General features: G+C 40.7%; 1 protein-coding gene across 3 annotated transcripts in view; it reads right to left on the bottom strand.

Moving 5' to 3' along the window:
* The window catches only part of kdm5a (lysine demethylase 5A), a 132270-nt gene that overhangs the window by 5467 nt on the left and 104511 nt on the right, over positions 1 to 22292 (bottom strand). For 2 of the 3 annotated variants that reach the window (XM_078417052.1, XM_078417054.1), the window contains 8 exons: positions 17911 to 18049; positions 13550 to 13729; positions 10779 to 10931; positions 8144 to 8695; positions 5244 to 5387; positions 3758 to 3920; positions 2107 to 2327; positions 1362 to 1757 (listed from right to left, as the gene is read on the bottom strand). In XM_078417052.1, coding sequence (XP_078273178.1) covers positions 1362 to 1757; positions 2107 to 2327; positions 3758 to 3920; positions 5244 to 5387; positions 8144 to 8695; positions 10779 to 10931; positions 13550 to 13729; positions 17911 to 18049 — 1948 coding nt within the window. The remainder of the gene's footprint in view (positions 1 to 1361; positions 1758 to 2106; positions 2328 to 3757; positions 3921 to 5243; positions 5388 to 8143; positions 8696 to 10778; positions 10932 to 13549; positions 13730 to 17910; positions 18050 to 22292) is intronic. The other variant, XM_078417053.1, reaches the window with a different exon arrangement.

Raw genomic sequence — 22292 nt, 5'->3', positions numbered from 1 at the left:
CCCTGAATCTATGAATGCTGGGAAGATGACAGCCTCTGATGTTTCTAGCCTTACTTCCCTGAGCAGCCTACGATGGATGCATGCACCACCCTTAATCTATGGATATTGGAAAGATTAAAGCCCAGGCCCCTACTGTTTCCAACCTTTATTTCCTTTAACAACGTACAACGCATGCCATCTGAACCAGATAGTTTATCCAGTTTAAGTATTACCTCTATCAAGGTCTATCCAATACAAGTTGTAAACTATATCCTCCAATGCTGAGATTCCAGCAGCATTTTCTCTGCTGGGGAAATATCCTCTGCAATATCCTCTGCCCTCATTAAATTTCCTTTCTGGTCTCTGACTGGTCACACCTCTTCTCATGAACCTTTCCTGTTTACATACCTACAATATATATCTTTGGATTCCTTTTTAGATTTGCTGATTGACTTTCTCTTTATGTCCCCAATTTCCTTTAATTTTAATCTTCCTCTGAACTTTCCATAATTAGCTTGGTTGTCACTCATATTTACAACCCGGCACAGTTAGTTACTCTTTTACTTAATCTGAATTTACTTTTGTCAATTCCACAGCTTTTTGTCTCAACTAAACATTGACTGGTTCTTTGTTTCCTGTATTCCTTTTCCTCCCAGGGCTCTGTTTCCTGCGCTAGTTTGTAATCATTTATCACACTGCGTGCTGTCTGGTCTGCTGCATACTACTCCTTCTCTGAACCCTACTCCGTCACTTACACACAAGCTTCAGAGTGAATTGAACATTGTGCAAACATTGCTACTTCTGACCTTAAGATGGAGGGAAGCATCTGAAGATGGCTCAGCCCAGGACACTGTCATGAAGAAGCCCTGTAACGATGTGCTTGAGGTGAATTGGTTGACTGAAAACTATTTATAACAACCACCTTTGTCCAAGTTCTAGCCACTGGAACATTTTCCCGTCTTGATGACACTGACAGATTTTCCAATGAGCCAAACTTGTTCAATTACTGTTATGTTGATTCAGCTTTTTTTCTAAGACCAAACCTCCCCTACACAAAGCCATTTTGACATTCCCTAATAGGTTCATGCTTTTTCAAATGAAAGCAAATCCTGTCCCTATGAATTTTCACCAGTAATTTCCCAACCACAGCTGTGCGGGATGTAAATGTAAGAATCTGAAAATTATTGTAACATCTGACTAAATTAAAGATAATTTAAAATCAGAATGTGTCTGATTATTTTTCATTTTTAGACTAAAAATGAAATACAGCAAATGTTATAATTAACCATATTGACTCTCATTAACCTATTTATCTATTCACTGTGAGCAACAAAGCTCCCATTCCCAATCAACACAATTAGTACAATATCTGAACTGCTGACCTCTTCTCCACAGGGACGCTGACAATTCAATGCAGCACAAACTGCATTTTCATCCTCCGAGTCCTCTGCTGCAGACCAATCTTCCCGAGCCGGTAACATCAGTTTCTTTTCTTTCTTTTCCAACATTTTCTCAGCAATCTCTTTGGATTTCTCTTTCCTCTTCTTCTCTCTGTCTTTATCCTCTTTGCCTAATTTTTTCAGTAGTTTGCTCTGTTCTTTTATTTTCTCAGGGTTCAGTTTTAGCTTTTTCTTTTTCGGCTTGTCAAACTTTCTCAGCTCCTTTAACTTCTTGCTCTCCCCCAAGAACAGTTCATTTCTTTCCAGTTTTCGCTTTCGTTTTTTGTCAGAAGAATCCTTGACTTTAATTCGGATCGTTTTCTCCTCTGGGCCATCATCCTGAAATAAAACAAGTTATCAGAAGGATAAATGAAAAAAGGTTCACTGCAGGATCTGGAAGACAGACAACATTTTCCCTTACGCAAGCTGGGCTGGTAATTAAATTATTGAAATAGATGCATTTTCATCAGGTTACCAAAGAGTATATACTCTTTGGTGTTGGGACAATGGAGCTGATGATGGTGTGAATGCTTCAGTTTGTATTCTATCTTCTCACTACTTGTATTATATCTTCTCAAAGGCTGGGTGATTTCTCTCCAGTTGTAAAATAATGATGCACATCTTTCCTGACGGTAAAAGATTAGAAGATTTGGCAGAGAATAGGAATCAGAAATGATACACAGGATACCTCCAGTATCTGCAGAAATCTGTCTTCGGCAGGAAGGTGCGTAGCCTGGAGTATTCTCCAAATATGCTGCGTCTCATCAAGGGACACTTCCAGAAGATCTCCCACCATCATTAACTCCTCGAGCTGAACTTTTGCACTGTGTGACAACTCCAGAACAGGAGGCTCCAAGCTGCGTGGCACTAATGGCGTCTTACGGGGTTGCTTCCGAGGAGTTCCTGAACCTGGAGAATAAGGAGGTTAGAAAGTGGTATATATCAGAACCATAGTCGATGAGCTGCATTTAACCATGAAAGTTACTTTGATTTGATTTCAAACATAGCAACAGTAAAGAGATGCTACCCGACTCAATAAACAAAATCTTCAGAACTGTTTGATAAACAAATCAGAAACTGCAGGAACTAACTTCCTGTTCATGCCCACCACCATCGCATCATTCCCAAAATCCTGGCTTTTGCATGCTTGAGATCCTGCCCACAAGCACCTCAACACCTACAATTTAACCCATTAACCTCTCATAAAGTGCAGTTGACTGCACCTTCACCTTCATATTTAGAGCAAACCTCTGACAAGTCGCTATTCTGCTATTTAGAATTATTGGTTCTGCATCTGGCTCATCAGGGGTCTGGTTCCTCTTTCCCCTTTAAAACTGCTCCCTTGATCCTACACGCTTTAAAACTTACCACAGTACATGGTCAGATCCGCCCTCATTTAATTGTCAATACAACATTTTTGTGACATTGTTTATTAGCCTGTGTCCGAATGCGTTCTAGATCTTGCTGCATGCAGGCATGGACGGCTTTTGATGAAAACTTGAAAATGGAACACTGTGCAATCTTTAGCTAACACTCCCAATTCCTAATGATGGAAGGAATGTCAGAGAGTCCAGGGTAAACATGTTCACAGAGAGAAAAAGGAATCTACCACCAATCTGGAGCCTCCAGATGACAAGGTGCACAAAGTGCAAGACAATGCAAAACAGAAGCTCACGTGAGACACAGAGCTCAATGTAGCAGGAAGCCCCAGGGTAGACAAAGCAACGCAGTCAAAATAAAAGGGAAATTAGGAAATCAAAAATGTACAGAAAGAAGGCTGCAGGAAAAATCAAAGAAAATGTAACGTTGCATTTAATTTTCTTCCCCCTACCACAATCAGTCCGAAGTGGGACCCTGACCTGAAAGGTTGCCTATCCATGTCCTCCAGAGTTGTTGCTGCCCGCTAAGTTACTCCTCGTGTTCTACACGATTCCAGCATCTGCAGTTGCTTGCGTCTTGCTTTCGTGCTGTCCCTAATTATGTTTCTTTCCTTACAGATACTGTCTGACCTGCTGAATATTTCCAGCAGTTAACCAATTTTTTATTTTTGCTAGTAGTTGCCTTTGAATGGCTATCTTTCCTGGTGTAAAAGTTCTATGCTCTGGTTCAGAGTTATAATCTGGAATCTACTACCCAAAAAGATAGTGAAAATATACTCAATAATAACTTTAAAAATGTAGGAGCACATAGTTTTAAAATGAAAAAATGGGTAGGCAACAGAGAAAGATTAAGGTAGTGGGATAATTGGGTATATCTTTGACAGTTCCACTAAAAAGGCACCACCCCAAACTGTCAAGAAAGGCGAGAAACACGACGCTGCATGGAACCACCTGACTGACCTTGTGAAAAAGATTTTGACGCTGAAGAATATGCATGTTCCGCGCAGAAAGAAGGAGCAGCTGGCCAAACGTGTGACACCACTTCCTCTGCTTTTATTGGAATCTCTTCATCACAGAACAGGTTTGGCTCCATGCTACCAGAGGAGACACTGCTTGCACCATCCTGGCAAACAAAGAAAACTTTCAGTCTGAGATCAATGCATCCCAAATAAAACATCTAGTGCAAGGCTAATTCACAATTCAATGGGGCTAAAAAGCATAATAGTTAATAACCAGAAATCATGGAAGCGACAAATTCATATCATTTTCTTAGCGCATTGCAGCGTGGATCGAAGAATATAACACAAACGAAGCATGAACACTGAGGTTAGTACGAGGAATAAAATGCATGCTGCGTGATTTTAAATTGGAAGTGTAGAGTGGCTTATGTACAGCACTCCAAAAATATAACAAACAGCACCAATGAACAACTTAAAATATCATCAATTGCCAACTAACTTTAAATTATGGAACAACACTGTGGAAAATAAACATTATCTTTTGATGCCAGCTAGTATAGATTCATCAGAATGATTGTTGATTAGAATGGTGGTTTGGACGATATGTGATTAAGGGTTGTAAGCAACAGATAATAAAGTGAAGCAGAGGTCAAAATTGGACCATTGTGAACTCACCAAATGGTGCAGCAAACACAAGAGCCCATAACCTACCACTTGTCTTAGGTTCTTAATGTCACCAGAGCAAAATGCATTAAAACCTGAGCAAAGATTTCAAGGCTAAGGCTGGAACATGTAAAATGCTCTTCCTACTCATATCCGCCCCAATGGCCAGTTTCATTCCAGAACTTTAGTCCTCAAGTACGCATCCTTACAGTTTGCTATATATTGACTACACGAGTTCTCCTGCTAATATTTAAGAATTTTCCACTGTATATTATTATCTTGAATCATTCAAAAACGCTCAGCATCAGATATCTTCCTTAAGGGTCTCATTAGTATATGTCTAGTTGTTTTGTCTTTATAGAGCTTTGTTGGTCATTACTTTTTCCTTTAATAATCTTTGTTACCATTCCACCGAAGCTAGTTCCTTTCAAGGTTGGTTTAATGCTGTTACAATAGAACTATATGAAGAACAACACACTACATGTGTGCGTGTTGCACGGGGGGGGGGGGGGGGGTAGGAGGAGGAGGCACAAAATAGGGATGGGGAGGGAAAAAGGGAGGGATATTACCGACAACTGGAAAATTCAATGTTCACACCATTGGGTTGTGAGATACCCAAGCAGAATATGAGGGGCTGTTCCTCCAGTTTACGTGTGGCCTCACTCTGGTAACAGCGGAGGGTCAGGACAGAAGGGCAGAATGGCAATGGGCTGGGGAGTTAAAATGGTTAAAAACTGGGAGATCCACAGGCCTTATTCATCTACGGGAAACACTGTAGACTTGCAACTCGTCTCTAAACAAAAGATCACTTGTATAAAACTTACTTTTTTCTCATAGTGATATGCTTCTCTGACATCATCATCAGAATCTGTTTCCTCCTCATCTAACTCGAGAGATTTTCTGGGTGAGGGAGCCAAATTCCCCATGGCTCTGCTGAAGGCAGACTGCTGAACACTCTGTAAATGCTCCTGTAAAGACATTAAAATCTACACCTTAATCAAATATTACCTTACAGAGAATATCTGGATTGCCCCTTTCATCATATACTGATTAATCACCTGTCTTTATATATGCCTTTTCACAGAATAAAATATCCCAAAATACTTCAAAAGATCACGATCAGATAAAACGTTACACTGATTAAAATGACAACTTTGTACTGATGTGAAAAGTTTGATCAAAGAGGTAATCTTTTGGAATGTTGCAATGGAACAGAGAAAGATAGCAATTGAGATGCTTCAACTGATAAAGCTTTGGATGCTGGTGGCACAGCTACCAACAAATAGGTGATACAAACTGGAGTTGAAGAAGGGAAGTAAAGTTTTATGGCTCATTGAGTTACAGAGTTGGGGGTGGGAAAGCAGGGAGAGGAGTGGAAGAATCTAAATACAAGGAAAGGAATTGTCAATTGGAGGTGTGTTGGAGCTAACTGGGAGCCCATGTTGTTAAGGCTGCAAAGTTGAACAAATTTAAGTTTTGAAAGATGGACATAGGGAAAACAATTGGTACATCACTGGAACTGTTGAATCAAAAGGAATGAAGGCAGCAATAAGCTAGGGTGTGACAAACAATATTACAAGATGGAAGAAAGCAATGACATGAAACTGGATGAGTCAGAGTCCTGTTCCATCCAATTGGAAACAAACTTCAAAATGATTTCCACAAGTCGAATAGGTGGGCAAATTCAAGGCAGATTCAGTATAACATGGGTGGGTATAAAAGGGGAGATAATGGAAAACACTAATGTACAAATGGATTTGAATGTCCCTGTACACCATCACCAAATGCTAACATGGGAATGAGCAAGCAGTTAACAGGACAAATGACACATTAGCTTTCACAGCAAGAGGTTCTGAGTACAGGAACAATAATATCTTACAACCATTAGACAGAGCCTTAGTGATACCACATCTGGATTTAAATATGTTGTTCAGTTCTCTTTACCCAAGAAAAGGTACACGTCACTGAGAGAATACAACAAAGGTTCATCAGGCGGAAACTGGGATGGCAGGATTGTCAGATGAGGGGAGATTGGGTTGATGAGGCTATATTTGCTTGAGTTTAGAAGTGTCTTGTTGAAACATACAAAATTGTGACAGGCATTGTTTCAGGTCAGGTCACTTCCTGGAAGGTACTGACCCAAAGTGCTGCCAAATCCATGTTTTTTCAGAGATGCTGCCTGACCCGCTGAGTTACTGCAGCACTATGTCTTTTTTTGAAAACTAGCATCTGCAGTTCCTTGTGTCTAAAATTGAGACAGGGTGGATGCAGTGTAAATGTTTCCCTTCGCTTGGGAATCTAGTCAGTCTCAGAAAATTGGATGAAGCAAATTTAGGATTGAGATGTGGCAAATTTATTTGTTCAGAGGGTGCTAAGTCTGTGACTTTCTCTTCTATAAAAGAATATAATTGAGAAAAAATATATAGATTGTGATGGAATGCAAGTATACCAATACTTGCATGGATAAGCGCAAGTATACCAACTATCAGGAAACATGGTAACATGACAGCAGAGCAGTTTACTCAACTGCCACCCTAAACATTCACTTTCTCCACACCAGCCGGTCATTATGACTGCAGCATGTACCAGCTACAAATGTATTGCAGTTAACGGTGAAGTCTACTGCAATGGCACCTCCCAAACTCATAGTCTCTATTGCCAAAAAAGCAAGGGTTGCAGGTATATGAGAATACCATTGCCTGAAGGTTACCTACAACCTGCACTCTATCTTGACCTGAAAATATATAGCCACTACTTCATTATTACTAGTCTAATTTCTGGAGCCCTGACCCAGCAGCATTGTTGAAGTATCCTCACCAGAGGACAGCACAGCGCAAGGCAATGGCTCAGTCATCCCTCAAAAGCAATTAAAAATAAGCAAAAGTGTTGGGCTAGCTAGCAATGCTCAAATCGTGAAAATCAATTTAAAAGAAGCACATCTGACACTAAGAGTGTTTCTGAGTTATTAACGTGGACTCATTAGTCTGCCTGCACCTGAAATTTGACATGGGTAAAATATGAATGGCTTACTGTTGAGTTCTGGCTTCTGCACTATAAATGGAGTATATGAACTGCCAAACACATGAAAGACCCTTCACAGATTTGGCATTGTGTCCTTTTATTTTTCCATCAATCTTTGAAAAGATACAAATCACCCTCAGATTTTATCAGTTCATGTCTTGATCACTGATTCATCAAAAATTAAAATATTTATGTTTTCTATCCATAAAACATAGATGTTAGGCTAATAATGTCTCCTTCCTTTCAAATTGATCAGATAAACAAAAAACAAGCTATAAAGATTGAATTTTTACCTCTATGTATGTTTAAATAATTTGTACTCTGGGATATTTACAATTTGAACAGCTAAACCCAGCACATTTCTTTCCCCCACACTTTTTTTTTCAAACGATTACATCAAACACAAATTTAACTTGGATAAAGTTTATTAAAATGTGTCTCCGTTTTTCCCCAAAATATTAAATCTAAGTTCAAGATCAAGAATACATTGTGACCCAACCCAACAGATTACTTTAGATCAGGTCATATGGAATTAGTATGAATTTGTTGATCACATAGTCAAGCATTCTTAGAGGAATAATCCCACATTCAATACGAGAGTGATAAACTTGGGTTTAAAAGTAGAATCAGAAACCTAACATAAATATAGTGTCTATGAAGAGAGAGTTGACTAAAATAGTCAATGTTTTGGTGACAATCTTACCTGTAAATCTGGATTGGCTGCTGCCTTCTGCAGTTCAGCACTAATAATCTTCTCTGTCTTTTCTCTTGCTGCCTGTTCCACCATTCGTTGGCTTAGCACAGATAACTTGGCAAGTGCAGAAGACAGTTCATCTGTAGCTAAGGCTTGCCTAGCTCGGTCTTGCCAACTCATTGCTCTCTCTGTCAGGCATTGCAAAGCATCTCCTTCTGGCAAACGGACTGAAAGCTTCTGAAGCGAAACGAGGAGCGAGAGAATGGTCTCTAGTCGTGGTCGTCGGGAACGCATGCACAATGGGCACAAGAATTTCACTTCTTTTGTTTGCCAACCCAGTCCTTTCTTCTGTGTGCCAGTTTTTGGAAGCGGAACACAAGTGCTGTGAAACCAGTCTTTACAAAGTTCACACTGAAGCATAAACCCACTGGCTATCTTCCGGCATATACAAAACTTTACCTCTTCAATACGGTCCACCAGTGCCATTTTAGCCAAATTTGCTGCCCTCAGAGCATGCATGGCTTCACATTCTTTCTGTTCCATTACTCGGAAGCTTGCAATCTGAAGACATAAGAAAACAGATCAAATTATATGGCACATAACTTTCCAATCGTGAACAGCAACTATTGGGGCAAATAGTAATTGACATTTAAATGTACATCGATGGGTGCTAATGCAAAATGATCAACATGCTGATGTCCAAACTCAGAATACAACATTAAGAATTAAATTGCAGCTTCAAACAGAACTTCAAGGTTTTACAATGCGTATACATGGAAGGATTTGAAACTGAATTTTAACCCAGTAGTTAAGCAACTTTAAATAATTTGGTCTGCTATAATTTTCTTTGTCAGCTAAAAAACATAAATTCTTAGAATGTTTCTGTCCAGAGTTTTGTGTTGTTCACAGCCTGGTGAGCATGAATGTGATATAATTTTTTTAATATGAGCTATTTAAAAACACGATACAGATTGAACACTGATTTTCCAGCACCCTCGGTTCCACAGCCTTTCTCGATTATCCGTTTTTCCAGACCAACAGAGGTCACTTGATAATGAAGCGACAATACCCCCCTAGCCCGCTAATGACACCCCTCCCATGTCTCTAAAGCACTATGGAGTGCCAGAAACTTACATAAAACAAAATAAAATGTAAACTGAATGCGAATGGAGTGACCTGTCAACCCATTCCTGACTCCCACCGTCTCCCCGGTCACAGAGCCCCGGCTTCCAACCGAACTCCCGACTTGCAAGGTGCACCGACGAGCCCTTCTTCACCCACCACATAGTCTGGTGTTGTTGCCTCTCACGTTGTAGCTCCCGGCAGTTAGCGCTTTCTTCAAGTTGCTTCCAACAACAGAATATGCTTGGTCACCATGGGGCTCCCTCCCCTCTCACCTGTTCTGTTTTTTGCTGTCGGCAGTGGCTTTGTCCGCTCCCCGTTCAACCACATCTGCCTGCTTATCTGTTCCAACTCTCTTCCCCACCCCCACCACCATCACTTCCTCCTTCTCTCCCAGAGTCGCCGACATATTCCACCTTGGAAGGGACAGCAGGTGAGAGGGGAGGGAGCCCCACTGTGACTGAGCGTGCCCTGTCGTTGGCAGCAGCCTGATGAAAGCGCGTTGTCGGGGGCTACAACATGAGCCGCGACAACCACTGTGTGAACTGGTGAAGAAGGGCTCATTGGTGTGAACCAACAGCATCAGTGCCTAGTTTTAAAGTGAAAGGACACAAAGTGCTGGAGTAATGCAGCAGACTGAATCAGTCCGAGGAAGGTCCTGATGTCTTCCATCCATGTTCTCCAGAGATGCTGACCCACTGAATTACTCCAGCACTTTGTGTCCTTTTGCCTATTAACCATCATCTGCTGTTCTTTGTTTCAAGTACATCTGATGATAATACCTTACTCGATTTAAGTGGACAATCGGCAAAAACAGACACCACTCCCTCCACTAAGGTCCGTTATAGCGAGGGTTTACTATAAACTGACCAGAGGGAGTGGTGTTCGTTATTGCATAAACTGCATAAACAAAGCATGCATTTGTACTTTGCACAAGAATAGAGGATATTAGGATGTGGCTGAAATCTAGTAAATACAGGTTAAAAACAGCACATCAGCAGAATTAAGCTGTGGGCTCAAATCTAAATATGGGCATGTATGGTTGAATATAAAATACAAAACAGGCATCAACAACTGAATTATAGGCTGGAAACTGAGAATTTATATATTTCATAGGAGAGACGGCGGCACGGTAGCGCAGCGGTAGAGTTGTTGCTTTACAGCGAATGCAGCGCCGGAGACTCAGGTTCGATCCTGACTACGGGTGCTGCACTGTAAGGAGTTTGTACGTTCTCCCCGTGACCTGCGTGGGTTTTCTCCGAGATCTTCGGTTTCCTCCCACACTCCAAAGACGTACAGGTATGTAGGTTAATTGGCTGGGTAAATGTAAAAATTGTCCCTAGTGGGTGTAGGATAGTGTTAATGTACGGGGATCGCTGGGCGGCACGGACTTGGTGGGCCGAAAAGGCCTGTTTCCGGCTGTATATATATGATATATGATATGATACCTGGAAATGAGATACAGCCTGAAATTGTTTAAATGCAATCTGAAAGTCTGCAAATGAAAATGCTCAATACTCACAACTGCATTTGGATCACTGGATTCTTCAACCACCTCTTCTAAGTCACTTATGCTCTCCAAATCCAGCTCTCTGTCCTTCATTAATTCTTTCAGTTTTTTCCGTTTATTCTTTCCACTGCTGTATATTCCAATATTTGTCCTGGGACTCAGCACCTACAGGGGATTGGCAATTACATTCTGATATAAAAGATTCACACTTCCAATCTATTATTCAATCATAGGGGTGATGTTTTAAAATATTTACACATATTTCCATAATTAATTCTATTATAACAATAGTTCACTATTTATTTGTCAAATGGTCCCTAAATATTTTTGATCAATAAACTGATCTCCAATGCTTCAAACCAGGCTTAGGTTTTAGTGTTTCTAAAGTGCAGTAAAATAAAGTCAGGACGACCACAGGCATTTGACTAATCGGTCTGCATTTCACCACAGGCATTTGATTACTTGCACTGTGCAAGAAGAGGAAATCATTAAAGTTGTTCTGGATAGTGCTATTTTCTTTTTTTAAACAATGAACATCCAATCGATCTACATCTTCTCAATAGGCTCCCCAGCACACATCCTGATTTTTTCCCAAGAACAAAGACTCACCAAACCAGCTCCCACCAGCCTTCTCTGCATGGCTATATGCCTCATGTACAACAGCTAACTTCTCTACTCCCTCCATATTAAAGGATATGCCATGCTTATCTAATGGTCATATTTTTGTGATAAAGATATAGATCTAGATATCTATCTATAGATCTAGACATCTCTCTGTATTAAAAAAAAATAGGACCTTTGAGGAATATAAAGAAAGCAGGATAAAATTCAAGCAGGCAGTTAGAATGGGCAAAATGGGCCACAAAATATCACTGGCAAGTCAGAAAGAAAATCCCAGGAATGTTTATGTATATTTAAAAGCACAAGGTTAACCAAGGAGAAGGTAGGACTGCCCAAGGGCAAAGGAGGGAATTTATGTGTGGAGTCAGAGGATATAGCCGGTACCAAAACAGTACTTTGCATCTGTATTTACCAAAGAGAAAGACATTTTGGATAGTGAGATCAGTGTAGGGTAATACTAATATGCAAGGTATGTACAAATTGGTGGTGTTGGAGCGCTTGAAAAGCATTTAGGTGGATAAATTCCCAGGGCCGGATTGGATCTATCCCAGGTCATTGAGAGAGACAAGAGAGGAGACTGCAGGAGCCTTGAATAAGAACTCCGTATCCTCTCTAGCTACCGACGAAGTTCCATACGAAAATAGCCAATTATGTTCAAGAAGGGACAAAGTGATCATCCAAAAAATTATAAGACGGTGAGCCTCACATCACTGATAGGGAAGTTATTGGAGAGGTTTGTTTGGGACAGGATTTTCTTGCATGGGTTAATTAGGAACAGTCAGCATAGTGTTGTACATGGCGGATCATGTCCTACCAACTTGGGCGGCACAGTGGTAAAGTTGCTGCCTAACAGCGCCAGAGACCTGGGTTCGATCCTGACTACGGGTGCTGTCTGTACGGAATTTGTACGTTCTCCCCAACCTGCTTGGGTTTTCTCCGGGTGCTCCGGTTTCTTCCCAAACGCCAAAGACGTACAGGCTTGTAGGTTAATTGTCTTCGGTAAAATTGTAAATTGTTCTTATGTGTGTAAGATAGTGTACGGGGTTAATTGTTCGGCACGCTCTCGGTGGGCTGAAGGGCTTGTTTCCGCGCTGTATCTCTAAACTAAAACTTAACTTTTTTTGAAGAGGTGACCAAGAAGACAGAGGGTAGTGGTGGAAGGATGTTATTGTGGCTGGAGATCTGTGACCAGTAAAGTTCCACAGGGATCTGTACTGGGACCTTGTGTAGGAAAATAACTGCGGGTACAAATCGAAGGTATCACAAAATGCTGGAGTAACTCAGCAGCATCTCTGGAGAGAAGGAATGGGTGACGTTTTGGGTCGAGACCCTTCTGCAGCCTGTACTGGGACCTCTGTTGTTGTGATATATAAAAATTATTTGGACATAAATATAGATGGATTGGTTAGAAAGTTTGCAGACAACAGCAAAATTGGAGGAGTTGTGGACAGCAAGTGAAGGCTGTCATTGGATACGCGGGCTTCAAAAGTGGAGTACAATCCGAACAAGTGCGAACATCATGGCTGATGACAAACTGGTGTTGATGGGGATGTTGTGAGTTGAAGCAAAATGATTTGGGTGCCAACATGTGAAAACTGATTGTTTGCCAAGCGACAGCATGCAATTGTGAAAAAGGGAAGTGCAGGGTTCAAACTGCCCAACAGAAAGGAAGATAATAGAAGATGAACATGACTATATTGTCTCTTAATCAGCCAAGCAATTTATGGTCCAGTGGGGATACTTTAAACCCAACACAAATTACTCTCTCTTTCGAAGCAATTTGTTCAAAGATCCTCTCTCCAATCTCCATGCTGGTGATCCCAATATTCTCCCAACTTCCTGATGATCCTCTCTCTGATTTCTCCGCTCTTTGGGCGAACGATTTTGACCTCCATCCCATCCAAGCCTTTTGGTGTAACCCATCATAAAAAACGAGACAGACACAAAAATAATGGAGTAACTCAGCAGGACAGGCAGCATTCTGGATAGAAGGAATGGGTGACGTTTCGGGTCAAGACCCTTCAAACTGTTGTTTAAGCTGAGATGGCATCATTACCAATTTTGGTCTGCAAGCCATTGTTTAGGTATACCCGATCCAAAGATGTCTCAAAACTTTTTTACTAATTCCGAAGAAGAGGAATATTGCTCTCCCCAAGTTTTACCTGTAACAACGTGTAGGTAGAGTTCTTCTTCAGAAAGGTTCGGGCAGTTCGTTCTCTCCAGGCTCGAGCTGCGGTTACCTGGGACTCCACCTGTGGAAGTGGATCAAGCCGTACCGGGATCGGGCGACCTTTTGCTAACAGACTTTCCAGCTGATCCAGATATGCATTGCAAGATCCCTTCTGAACCAAAAATATCAAAGTAAGCCAACATTTCGGGAGACTATTCCTCTGCTTACAAGACACGACTACAGTTATTATGGTGGACCAGAGAAGTTGGATAAAGGTTCCACCTGCAAACAACTCAATAGACAGGATGAATTTTATTATCTAGGTATTGCGTGGCAAATTTTATTCCTGAAGTGTTTATGGCATGCAGCATTCCCCTCCATTAATGTGAATAATCGTGTCAACTATCCAAGGAAATCACTGTAACTGCAGAGATACACAAAAAAATCCTTCTAAAATGGATGGGTGTGTGTGGGATAAGGTGGCAGGTAAACACACAAACCTGCCCAGCATTTTTTCTTTGGTTTTGTACATGGGAAATAGTATCTTACGAATCTGATTGAGTTTTTTAAAGAAGTGACTAATAAGGTTGATGAGGACAAAGAGGCAGACATTGTCTATACGGACTTCAGCATGGCATTTGATTAGGTTCCAAATATTAGGCTGCTCATGAAGGTTAGATAGCATGGGATCCAGGGAGAGCTAGTTGACTGGATAGAGAATTGGTTTCATGGAAGGAAGCAGAGTGTGATGGTGGAAGGTTGTTTTTTGGACTGGAAGCTGGTGACTAGTGGTGTGTCTCGGGCATCGGTGCTGGGCCCCATTGCTGTTTGTGCTTTATATCAACGATTTGGATGCGAAAGTAGAAGGCTTGATTAGCAGATAACACTAAAATGGGTGGTATCATAGATAGCAAAGATGGTTATCAAAAAATACATCGGGTTTTTGATCAGTTGGGCAAGTGGGCTGAGGAATGGTTGATGGAATTTAAGTATGAGGTGTTGCAGTTTAGGAAGTCAAACCAGGGCAGGACTTCAGGGCAGACCGTTCCCAGTGCATGGCAGGGCTCCGGGAACTGTTGTAGTGCAGAGGGATCTAGACTTGCAGGTACATACTTCCTTGAAAGTGGCATCACAGGTAGATAGGGTGGTTAAGGCTTTCAGTACATTGGCCTTCATCAGTCAGGATATTGAAGATGGGATTAAAAAAAGGACACAAAGTGCTGTAGTAACTCAGCGGGTCAAGCTGCATCTCTGGAGAACATGGATAGGTGACATTTTGGATCGGGACCCTTATTCTCCAGAGATGCTGCCTGTCTTGCTGAGTTATTCCAGTTCTTTGTCCTTTTTGTGTAAACCAGCGACTGCAGTTCCTTGTTTCTACATAGAAGTTGGAATGTTATGTTACAGTTGCACAAGACGTTGGTGAGGCCACATTTGGAGTATTGTGTTCAGTTTTGGTCACCCTGCTATTGGAAAGATGTTAAGCTGGAAAGAGTGCAGAGAAGATTTACAAAGATGTTGCCAGGACTTGAGGCCTTGAGCTATAGAGAGAGGCTGGACAGACTAGGACTTTATTCCTTGGAGCACAGGAGGGCGAGGAGTGATCTTCTAGAGGTGTACAAGATCATGAGGGGAAAAGAAAGAGTGAATGCACAGAGTCTTTAACCCAGAGTTGGGAATCTGGAACCAAAGGAGATAGGTTTCAGGTGAGAGGGGCAAGATTTAATAGGATCGCGAGGGCAACCTTTTCACTCAGAGGTGGTGGGTATATGGATCAAGCAGAGTAGGTGGTTGAGGCAATAACAACATTTCAAAGGCATTGGGACAGGTACATGGATAGGAAAGGTTTAGAATATGGGCGAAATGCAGGTAGGTGGGACTAGTAGATGAGGCATCTTGGTCAGCATTGGCAAGTTGGACCAAAGAGCCTGTTTCCGTGCTGTATGACTCTTATATGTCTTCTTTACCACTCTAGCTACTTGTGTTGCCACTTTCAAGAAACTGTGGACTCCAAGAACCCTCTGTATTCAATGCTGTTAAGGGTCTTGCCATCACCCATTTACTTTCTCCCTAAAATTCGACCTCCCAAAGTTCAACATGTCACACTTGATCAGATTAAACTCTGTCTGCAATTTTTCAGCCTATTTCTGCAGCCAATTTATATCACGATGTATACTGTGATAACTTTCCTCACTGTCTGCAACTCCACCAATTTTGGTGGTACTTGCAAACTTACTAAACAATCCATCTACATTTACATCCATGTGTAGGAAAGAACCGCAGATACTGGTTTAAATTGAAGGTAGACAAAATGCTGGAGTAACTCAGCAGGACAGGCAGCATTCTCTGGAGAGAAGGAATGGGTGATGCTTCGGGTCGAGACCCTTCTTCAGCATTTTGTGTCTACTTTACATTTACATTAATGCTGTTGACATCACAAACAGAGGCCCCAGTTTAGATCCCTACAGAACTCCACTGGTCACAGACCTACAGCCGGAATAACAATATTTCACCGCTTCTCTCTGTCTTCTATGAGTACGCCAGTTCTGAATCCATGCAACCCCCTCTGCATCAGCCTACCATAAGAGGCTTTAACAAATGCTTACTGCAATTCATACAGAAGACAACATCCAGTGCCCTACCCTCAATCACCATAGTCACCTCTTTTAAATATTTAGTATCTCACGGTGAAAATGCAGTTTATTTATAAGCTACTCGCCTTTTCCATAATAAGAACATTCTAATTAGTATCCCAAAAGCAGAAGGTGATTTTTTTTCCAAATCTTTTCCACTTTTCCAACCTTGGGGTGGAGAGAAATTAAAAGTAATAAAAGACACCAGATCATGAACAAACTTGTTCAATCTGAGAGTGTTTGAAAGGCAAATGAGAATCCTACTCTAGACCATGCAGTTTGCATTTGCTGTGTTGTGTTAGTGTGACAATAGCAGTAGTTTCAGTCTTTCAATGTTTAAGTAGATCGCATCCAATATAGAGGTTTGTGCAAGCAGTCTGACTGCAGTGCAATAGTGGTTAGATCAGGGAAATGGGTGGAAAGATAGAGACTTTGTCAGAGTCTCGTGCCTGAGATGAGAGAACCATTTTAATTTGTTAATTGTAGATATAGGAAGGTCAGCAATTCAATGGAAATCGCAAGATTATGGATAGAGGATGAAGCAAGATAGAAGAACGTGTCAAGAAAGCAGTCCAAAGTAAAAGAGAGAATCGGCATTGTACGCAAAGGGATATTTAGGAAGCATTTAACGCAGCTGGATAGGCACTTTCAATCTGAGTAATAAAGGTCTGGGCATTTGATGTTAGAACTATAGGAGGAAGAGAGTTTAAGGAAATAATGAACAAGTAAGAAGTAGGCAAGTATATTTCCATGATTAAGTCAGCCAGCAGTCATGAATAGTTTTGGCAGATAGAAAACTGCATGGTGGGGCTTATTTAGCCATATCTGGTATTAAATAATTTTAACAGTGTAGAAGATGTGCTCAGGATTTTACCCTTGGGCTTGAAGATATGACAAAGGTAGAATGGCAGGCAGAAGAGACCTACATTTACATCCAGGTTGTTTATATCAGAGGTTCCAGCAAAACTCTACTGGTCTCAGACCTATATCCAGAATAATACCCTTTCACCACTACCAACAAAGCTTATTAATAATATTGCAGTTGTGCTCTCGCCTGGACTCTGAATACATCTCTCATTAAGACATCTTCATGCAGTAAAGGCCAATGTGTTTACCCTCCTGATTTCTGATTGAATCTGTTCATTAACTTTCAGTGATTTATGTACAAAGCCACCGGAATAAATGGACAGTGAACATTTCAATTTTTTGGCATTTAAAATGTAACATTTCAATTTAGGTGTCGCGCTTAATTACATATCCCTTATTCTACTTAAATAACATAAACATAGATGTACCAGCAAAAGATGAAATTTCACAGCCGTTGCTCAGATTGTAAAATATGTAACCTTATATGCTGAATACACTGATTCATTTCACCAAGGAAAATGTTGTATCAAACGGGTCAATGAAAAAAAAAATGTTTCCTAACAATTTCAAGTTTGTATATCCTGGCACATTGAATGTTCAGCCGCAAATGGGGAACAAATACATGTTCAAAGACAGGCAACAAGAAGTTAATTCAAAGCAGATTACTCAGGGCATGGTAACAATTTAGTTGCACAAGAAAGATGGTTGTAGATCAGGGGAACAGTGCAGATTCATGGACTTGGAATCCTTGTTAGTCCAGGGAACATGGGAGAAGGAGAGCTTTCATTAAACTGGCTAAAGCCTGTGTACATGAAATGGACAATTTCTACTAATTCAAATTCCTAAAACCTACCTGAATTACTTCCACTTTGGCCATCCAGTCTTTGGCTTTCTGCAGAGCTTCCTTAAGAATCAGGACATTAGGCAGGTATGCGGGAATGTTCTTCGCCTCGTTTATAATACCATCCAGTGTCATCATACCATGCCTTGGCCTGCAAACAAAATGGACGTTACCAAAGGCGGGATAAAAATAACTTAATTTACCCACCAGTGCAAAATACCTCAAAATCAAAACTGATGTGAATGATCTCATAAACCTAAATGCCACTGTGTTTAATAAGAGCAAAGGAGAAGTTTCATAACCCTACAAATATGTGCAGTCATTTTAGTAAATGCCAGAAATTTCTGGAAAAGCTGACCAAGAAATGTTTAAGGGAAAGAAAAATGAAACCACAAGGAAAAATCAGCAGAAGAAAAATATATCGGGAAATGAAACAACAGAAAAATCTATTTTGTCTTTGTATTCACCAAAGACACAAAAGTACTTTGTAGTAATCGATAACAACCGGTCCAGAAAGAATGAGAAGCCAAACAAAGTAAAGAATAATTGGAGAAATTAACGGAACTGAAAGCTAGGTAATTCCCATGGCCTGATGACCTAGCCTCAAGGTTACAGAAATGTATTGGTTGCCATCTTGCAAAATTCCATAGATTCTGGAGTAACTCCCACCAACTGGCAAATTTCACTCCATTATTTTAGGCAGTAGAGACAAAAAAAACAGGCATTATAAAAAAGTATTATTTAGAAATTGTGACAAGACACTTGGAAAATAGTAGTACACATGGACAAATTCAACAAATTTATGAACTGTAAACATATTTGGCAAATCAATTAAGATGTTGTTTTGAGACTACAACTAGCAGAGTAGTTAACATGGAACTAGTGGATGTTCTGTATTTGGAATGCCAGAAGGTCTTTGATAAGGTATCATGAAAAAGGTTATTAAACAGAATGAGAGCACATGGGATGTGGGTGCTACACTGGCACGGATTCAGGATTTGTTAATGGACCAAAAATAGAGTGGGAACAAATGGGCATATTTTTGGATTGGGAGGCTGAACTGATGAGCTGCCACAGATTCCGGTGCTGGGACAGCAGCTGTTCAGAAATTGTATCAATGAATGTAATAAGAAAAATCAAGCACAATAAATCCATATTGCTGATATTATAAAGCAGTGGAGTTATGAGAAGGATACCGATGGCAGACTAAATAAACAGGTTAGAACATAGCAGATGGAATACAAGCATGGAGTCATTCAAATTGGCAGAAAAATATATATATATAACCAGAATATTTGGTTTACGTGGTGAGACTTGAAAAGGCCTGGTGTCCAGAGGGACAAATTACCAAAAGTTAACATGCAGTTATAACAGGAAGTTAGGAAGGCCTTCCTTAAAGAGGACCAGAGTACATCTTACTGAGAGTAGACACAAAATGCTGGAGTAACTCAGTTGGACAGGCAGCATCTCTGGAGAGAAGGCATGGGTAACATTTCGGGTCGAGACCCTTATCTGATGTCAGAGGAGGGGGCGGGACAAAGATAGGATGTAGTATCAGTCTGAAGAAGGGTCTCGACCTGAAACGTCGCCCATTCCTTCTCTCCAGAGATGCTGCCTGACCCGCTGAGTTACTCCAGCATTTTGTGTCTACCTTCGATTTAAACCAGCATCTGCAGGGATTTTTTCCTACATATCTTAGATGTATACAAGTCCCAATTGAGACTCTTTTTTCTTTATCAACCACAAATTTTGTGACTTTGTAATGAAAGTTCACTTGGGATTCCTAGGATGGTGTGGATCATCCTATGAAGAGAGATTGAACAGATCAATCCTATATAGTTGAGGTGATCTCACTGATTTCTTATTCTCAAATGAAATACTGTTTTCCCTGTCTAAGATATCCACAGTAAACAGCCAGTGGTCAGCTATTCGGATGGAGAGGGGAACAAAATTACTTTACTCAGAGGGTTGAAAATCTTTGAAAGCCACATTCACAAAGCAAATTCAAAATAAAGATCGATACAATTTTTTTAAAATGCACTCCAAATGCATGCACTGAAGTAACAAAGCTGTTTAATTGCTTTAAACAGCTGTTCTTTCACAAGCTAAATTCTCAAAATATATAACCAGCAGTAAAGGTTTACAGAAAATTCATATATTCATTGGAGTCAGAGCTGTACAGCATGGAAACATGGACCAAGTAGCCTAACCAGGCTAGTCCCATTTGCTTGCGCCTGGTCCATATCCCTCAAAACCTTTCCTATTCATGTACTGTCCAAATGTCTCTTAAATGTCATAATTATACCCACCTCTACATTATCCTCCGTTTTAAAAATTTGCCCCTCATGTCCCTTTTAACCCCACCACCCCAACCTAGGTTTAGGCTTCCTGGAGAAAAGACTGTGACCATCCACCTCATCTGTGCCCCTCATGATTTTATATACCTCTGTAAGGTCAGCCCTCAGCCTCCTGCACACCAGGAAAAAAAAAGGGTTACTCTAACCCTCCAGATCGAGTATCATCATAGTGAATCTTTTATTCATGCTTTCCAGTTTAATAACATCTTCCTGGAGCAATTCGACTAGAATGTACAATGTATTCCAAATGTAATCTTACTTACATCTTGGACAGCTATAACATTACATCCCAATTCCTGCACTCAGTTCCCTAACTGAGTTCCCCAACTGCCTTCTTCACCACACTGTCTATCTGCATCGTTACCTTCAGGAAATCATCTTCCTGCACCCCGTGGTCTCTCTGTTTTATAACATTCCCAGGACCCTACAATTTAATGTGCAAGTCCTTCCCCGATTTATCCTACCAAAATGTAAAACATTGCATTTATCTAAATTAAGCTCCATCTGCCATTCCTCAGTTGGCTCAGTTGATCAAGATCCCGTTATAATTATAGATTGTCTTCTTAACCCTGCAGTATACCACCAATTTTAGTGTCACCCATAGACTTACTAACGATACCACCCACATTCACAGCCAAATTATTAAACACGTAACAAACAACAGTGGACCCAATACTGATCCCTCTGGTGCACCACTTGTTACAAGCCTCGAGTCTGAAAAACAACGCTCCACCACCACCCTCTGGTTCCTCTAAACAAGCAAACTTTGTATTCAATTAGCTAGCTTACCCTTTATCATGTGATGTAACCTTCTGGACCAGCTCACCATGACTATCTTGTCAAAAGCTCTGCTACAGCCCATATACCTATCATCCACTGCATGGCAATCATCTTGCTCACCTCTTCAAAAAACTCAAACTAATAAGAAACATTTCCCACACAACAAAGCCATGCTGACTATCCCAAACCAGTCCTTTCCTTTCAAAATGCACGGTGATCCTGCCTTGCATAATCCTGCCTCACATAATCCACTCTAATAATTTAAACACCACTGATATCAGGCTCACCAGTCTGTAGTTCTGATGCTTTTCCTTGCAGCCTTTCTTAAATGGCACATCAGCCATGGCTATCAATTATACAAATATCTCTGTCAGAGGACATGCAATTTCTTCCCTGCCTTCCCACTATGTCGGAGGATATATTTCATCAGTCCCAGGGATTTATCTACCTAAATGTGTTTAAGACCTCCAAAGCCGTGGAAACTTCCCCGAGTTCCCCAGCATCCATTTCTTTCTCCATGGTAAATACAAGCGAGAAAATGTAATTTCTATTTCCTGTGACTTTACACATGGACAAACTTGTAGATCTTTATGGGGTCCTTTCCTCTCCCTAGTTATTTTTTTGCCCATAATATCTTTGTAGAATCTCTTTGAATTCTTCTTTACCTTATCTGCAAAGCTATCTCATGCCTCCTTTTTGCCCTCCTGTTTTCCCTCTTTTGCGTACTTCGTAAGGGATTCATTTGATCCCAGCTGCCTTTGGCGCCTTCTTTCTCTTGGTCAGTCTCAATATCTCGTCATCCAAGGTTCACTACTCCTGCCGGCCTTGTCCTTTCACTAACAGAAATGTGCTGGACCTGAACTCTAGCTATCTCACGTTTAAAATACTCCCACTTACCAGATGTCCCTTTGCCTGCAAACAACCTCTCTCAATCAACTTGTGAAAGCTCCTGTCTGATACCATCAAAATTAGCCTTAATTCAATTTAAGCCTCTTTCTTTTTCTGTAACTACTTTAAAACTAATAACATTTATAGTCACTGATCCCAAAGTGGTCCCCCATTAACACTGTAGTCACTTGCCCCAGTTTATTTCCTAAGAGTATGTTGAGTTTAGCTCCTTCTACAGAAGTGCAATCAATCTACATATTGACTGAAAATGTTCCTTAACCCATTAAACAAATTCTATTCATCCAAGTGCTTTGTACTATGACAATCCCACTCAATATTACTACCGTATTATTCAAATTTTGCACCCTT

Source organism: Rhinoraja longicauda, chromosome 20 (assembly GCF_053455715.1).
Source record: "Rhinoraja longicauda isolate Sanriku21f chromosome 20, sRhiLon1.1, whole genome shotgun sequence".
NCBI classification, from domain to species: Eukaryota; Metazoa; Chordata; class Chondrichthyes; order Rajiformes; family Arhynchobatidae; genus Rhinoraja; species Rhinoraja longicauda.
Note: the sequence above shows the minus strand (reverse complement) of the source record. Positions and strands in the feature narration are given on the sequence as shown.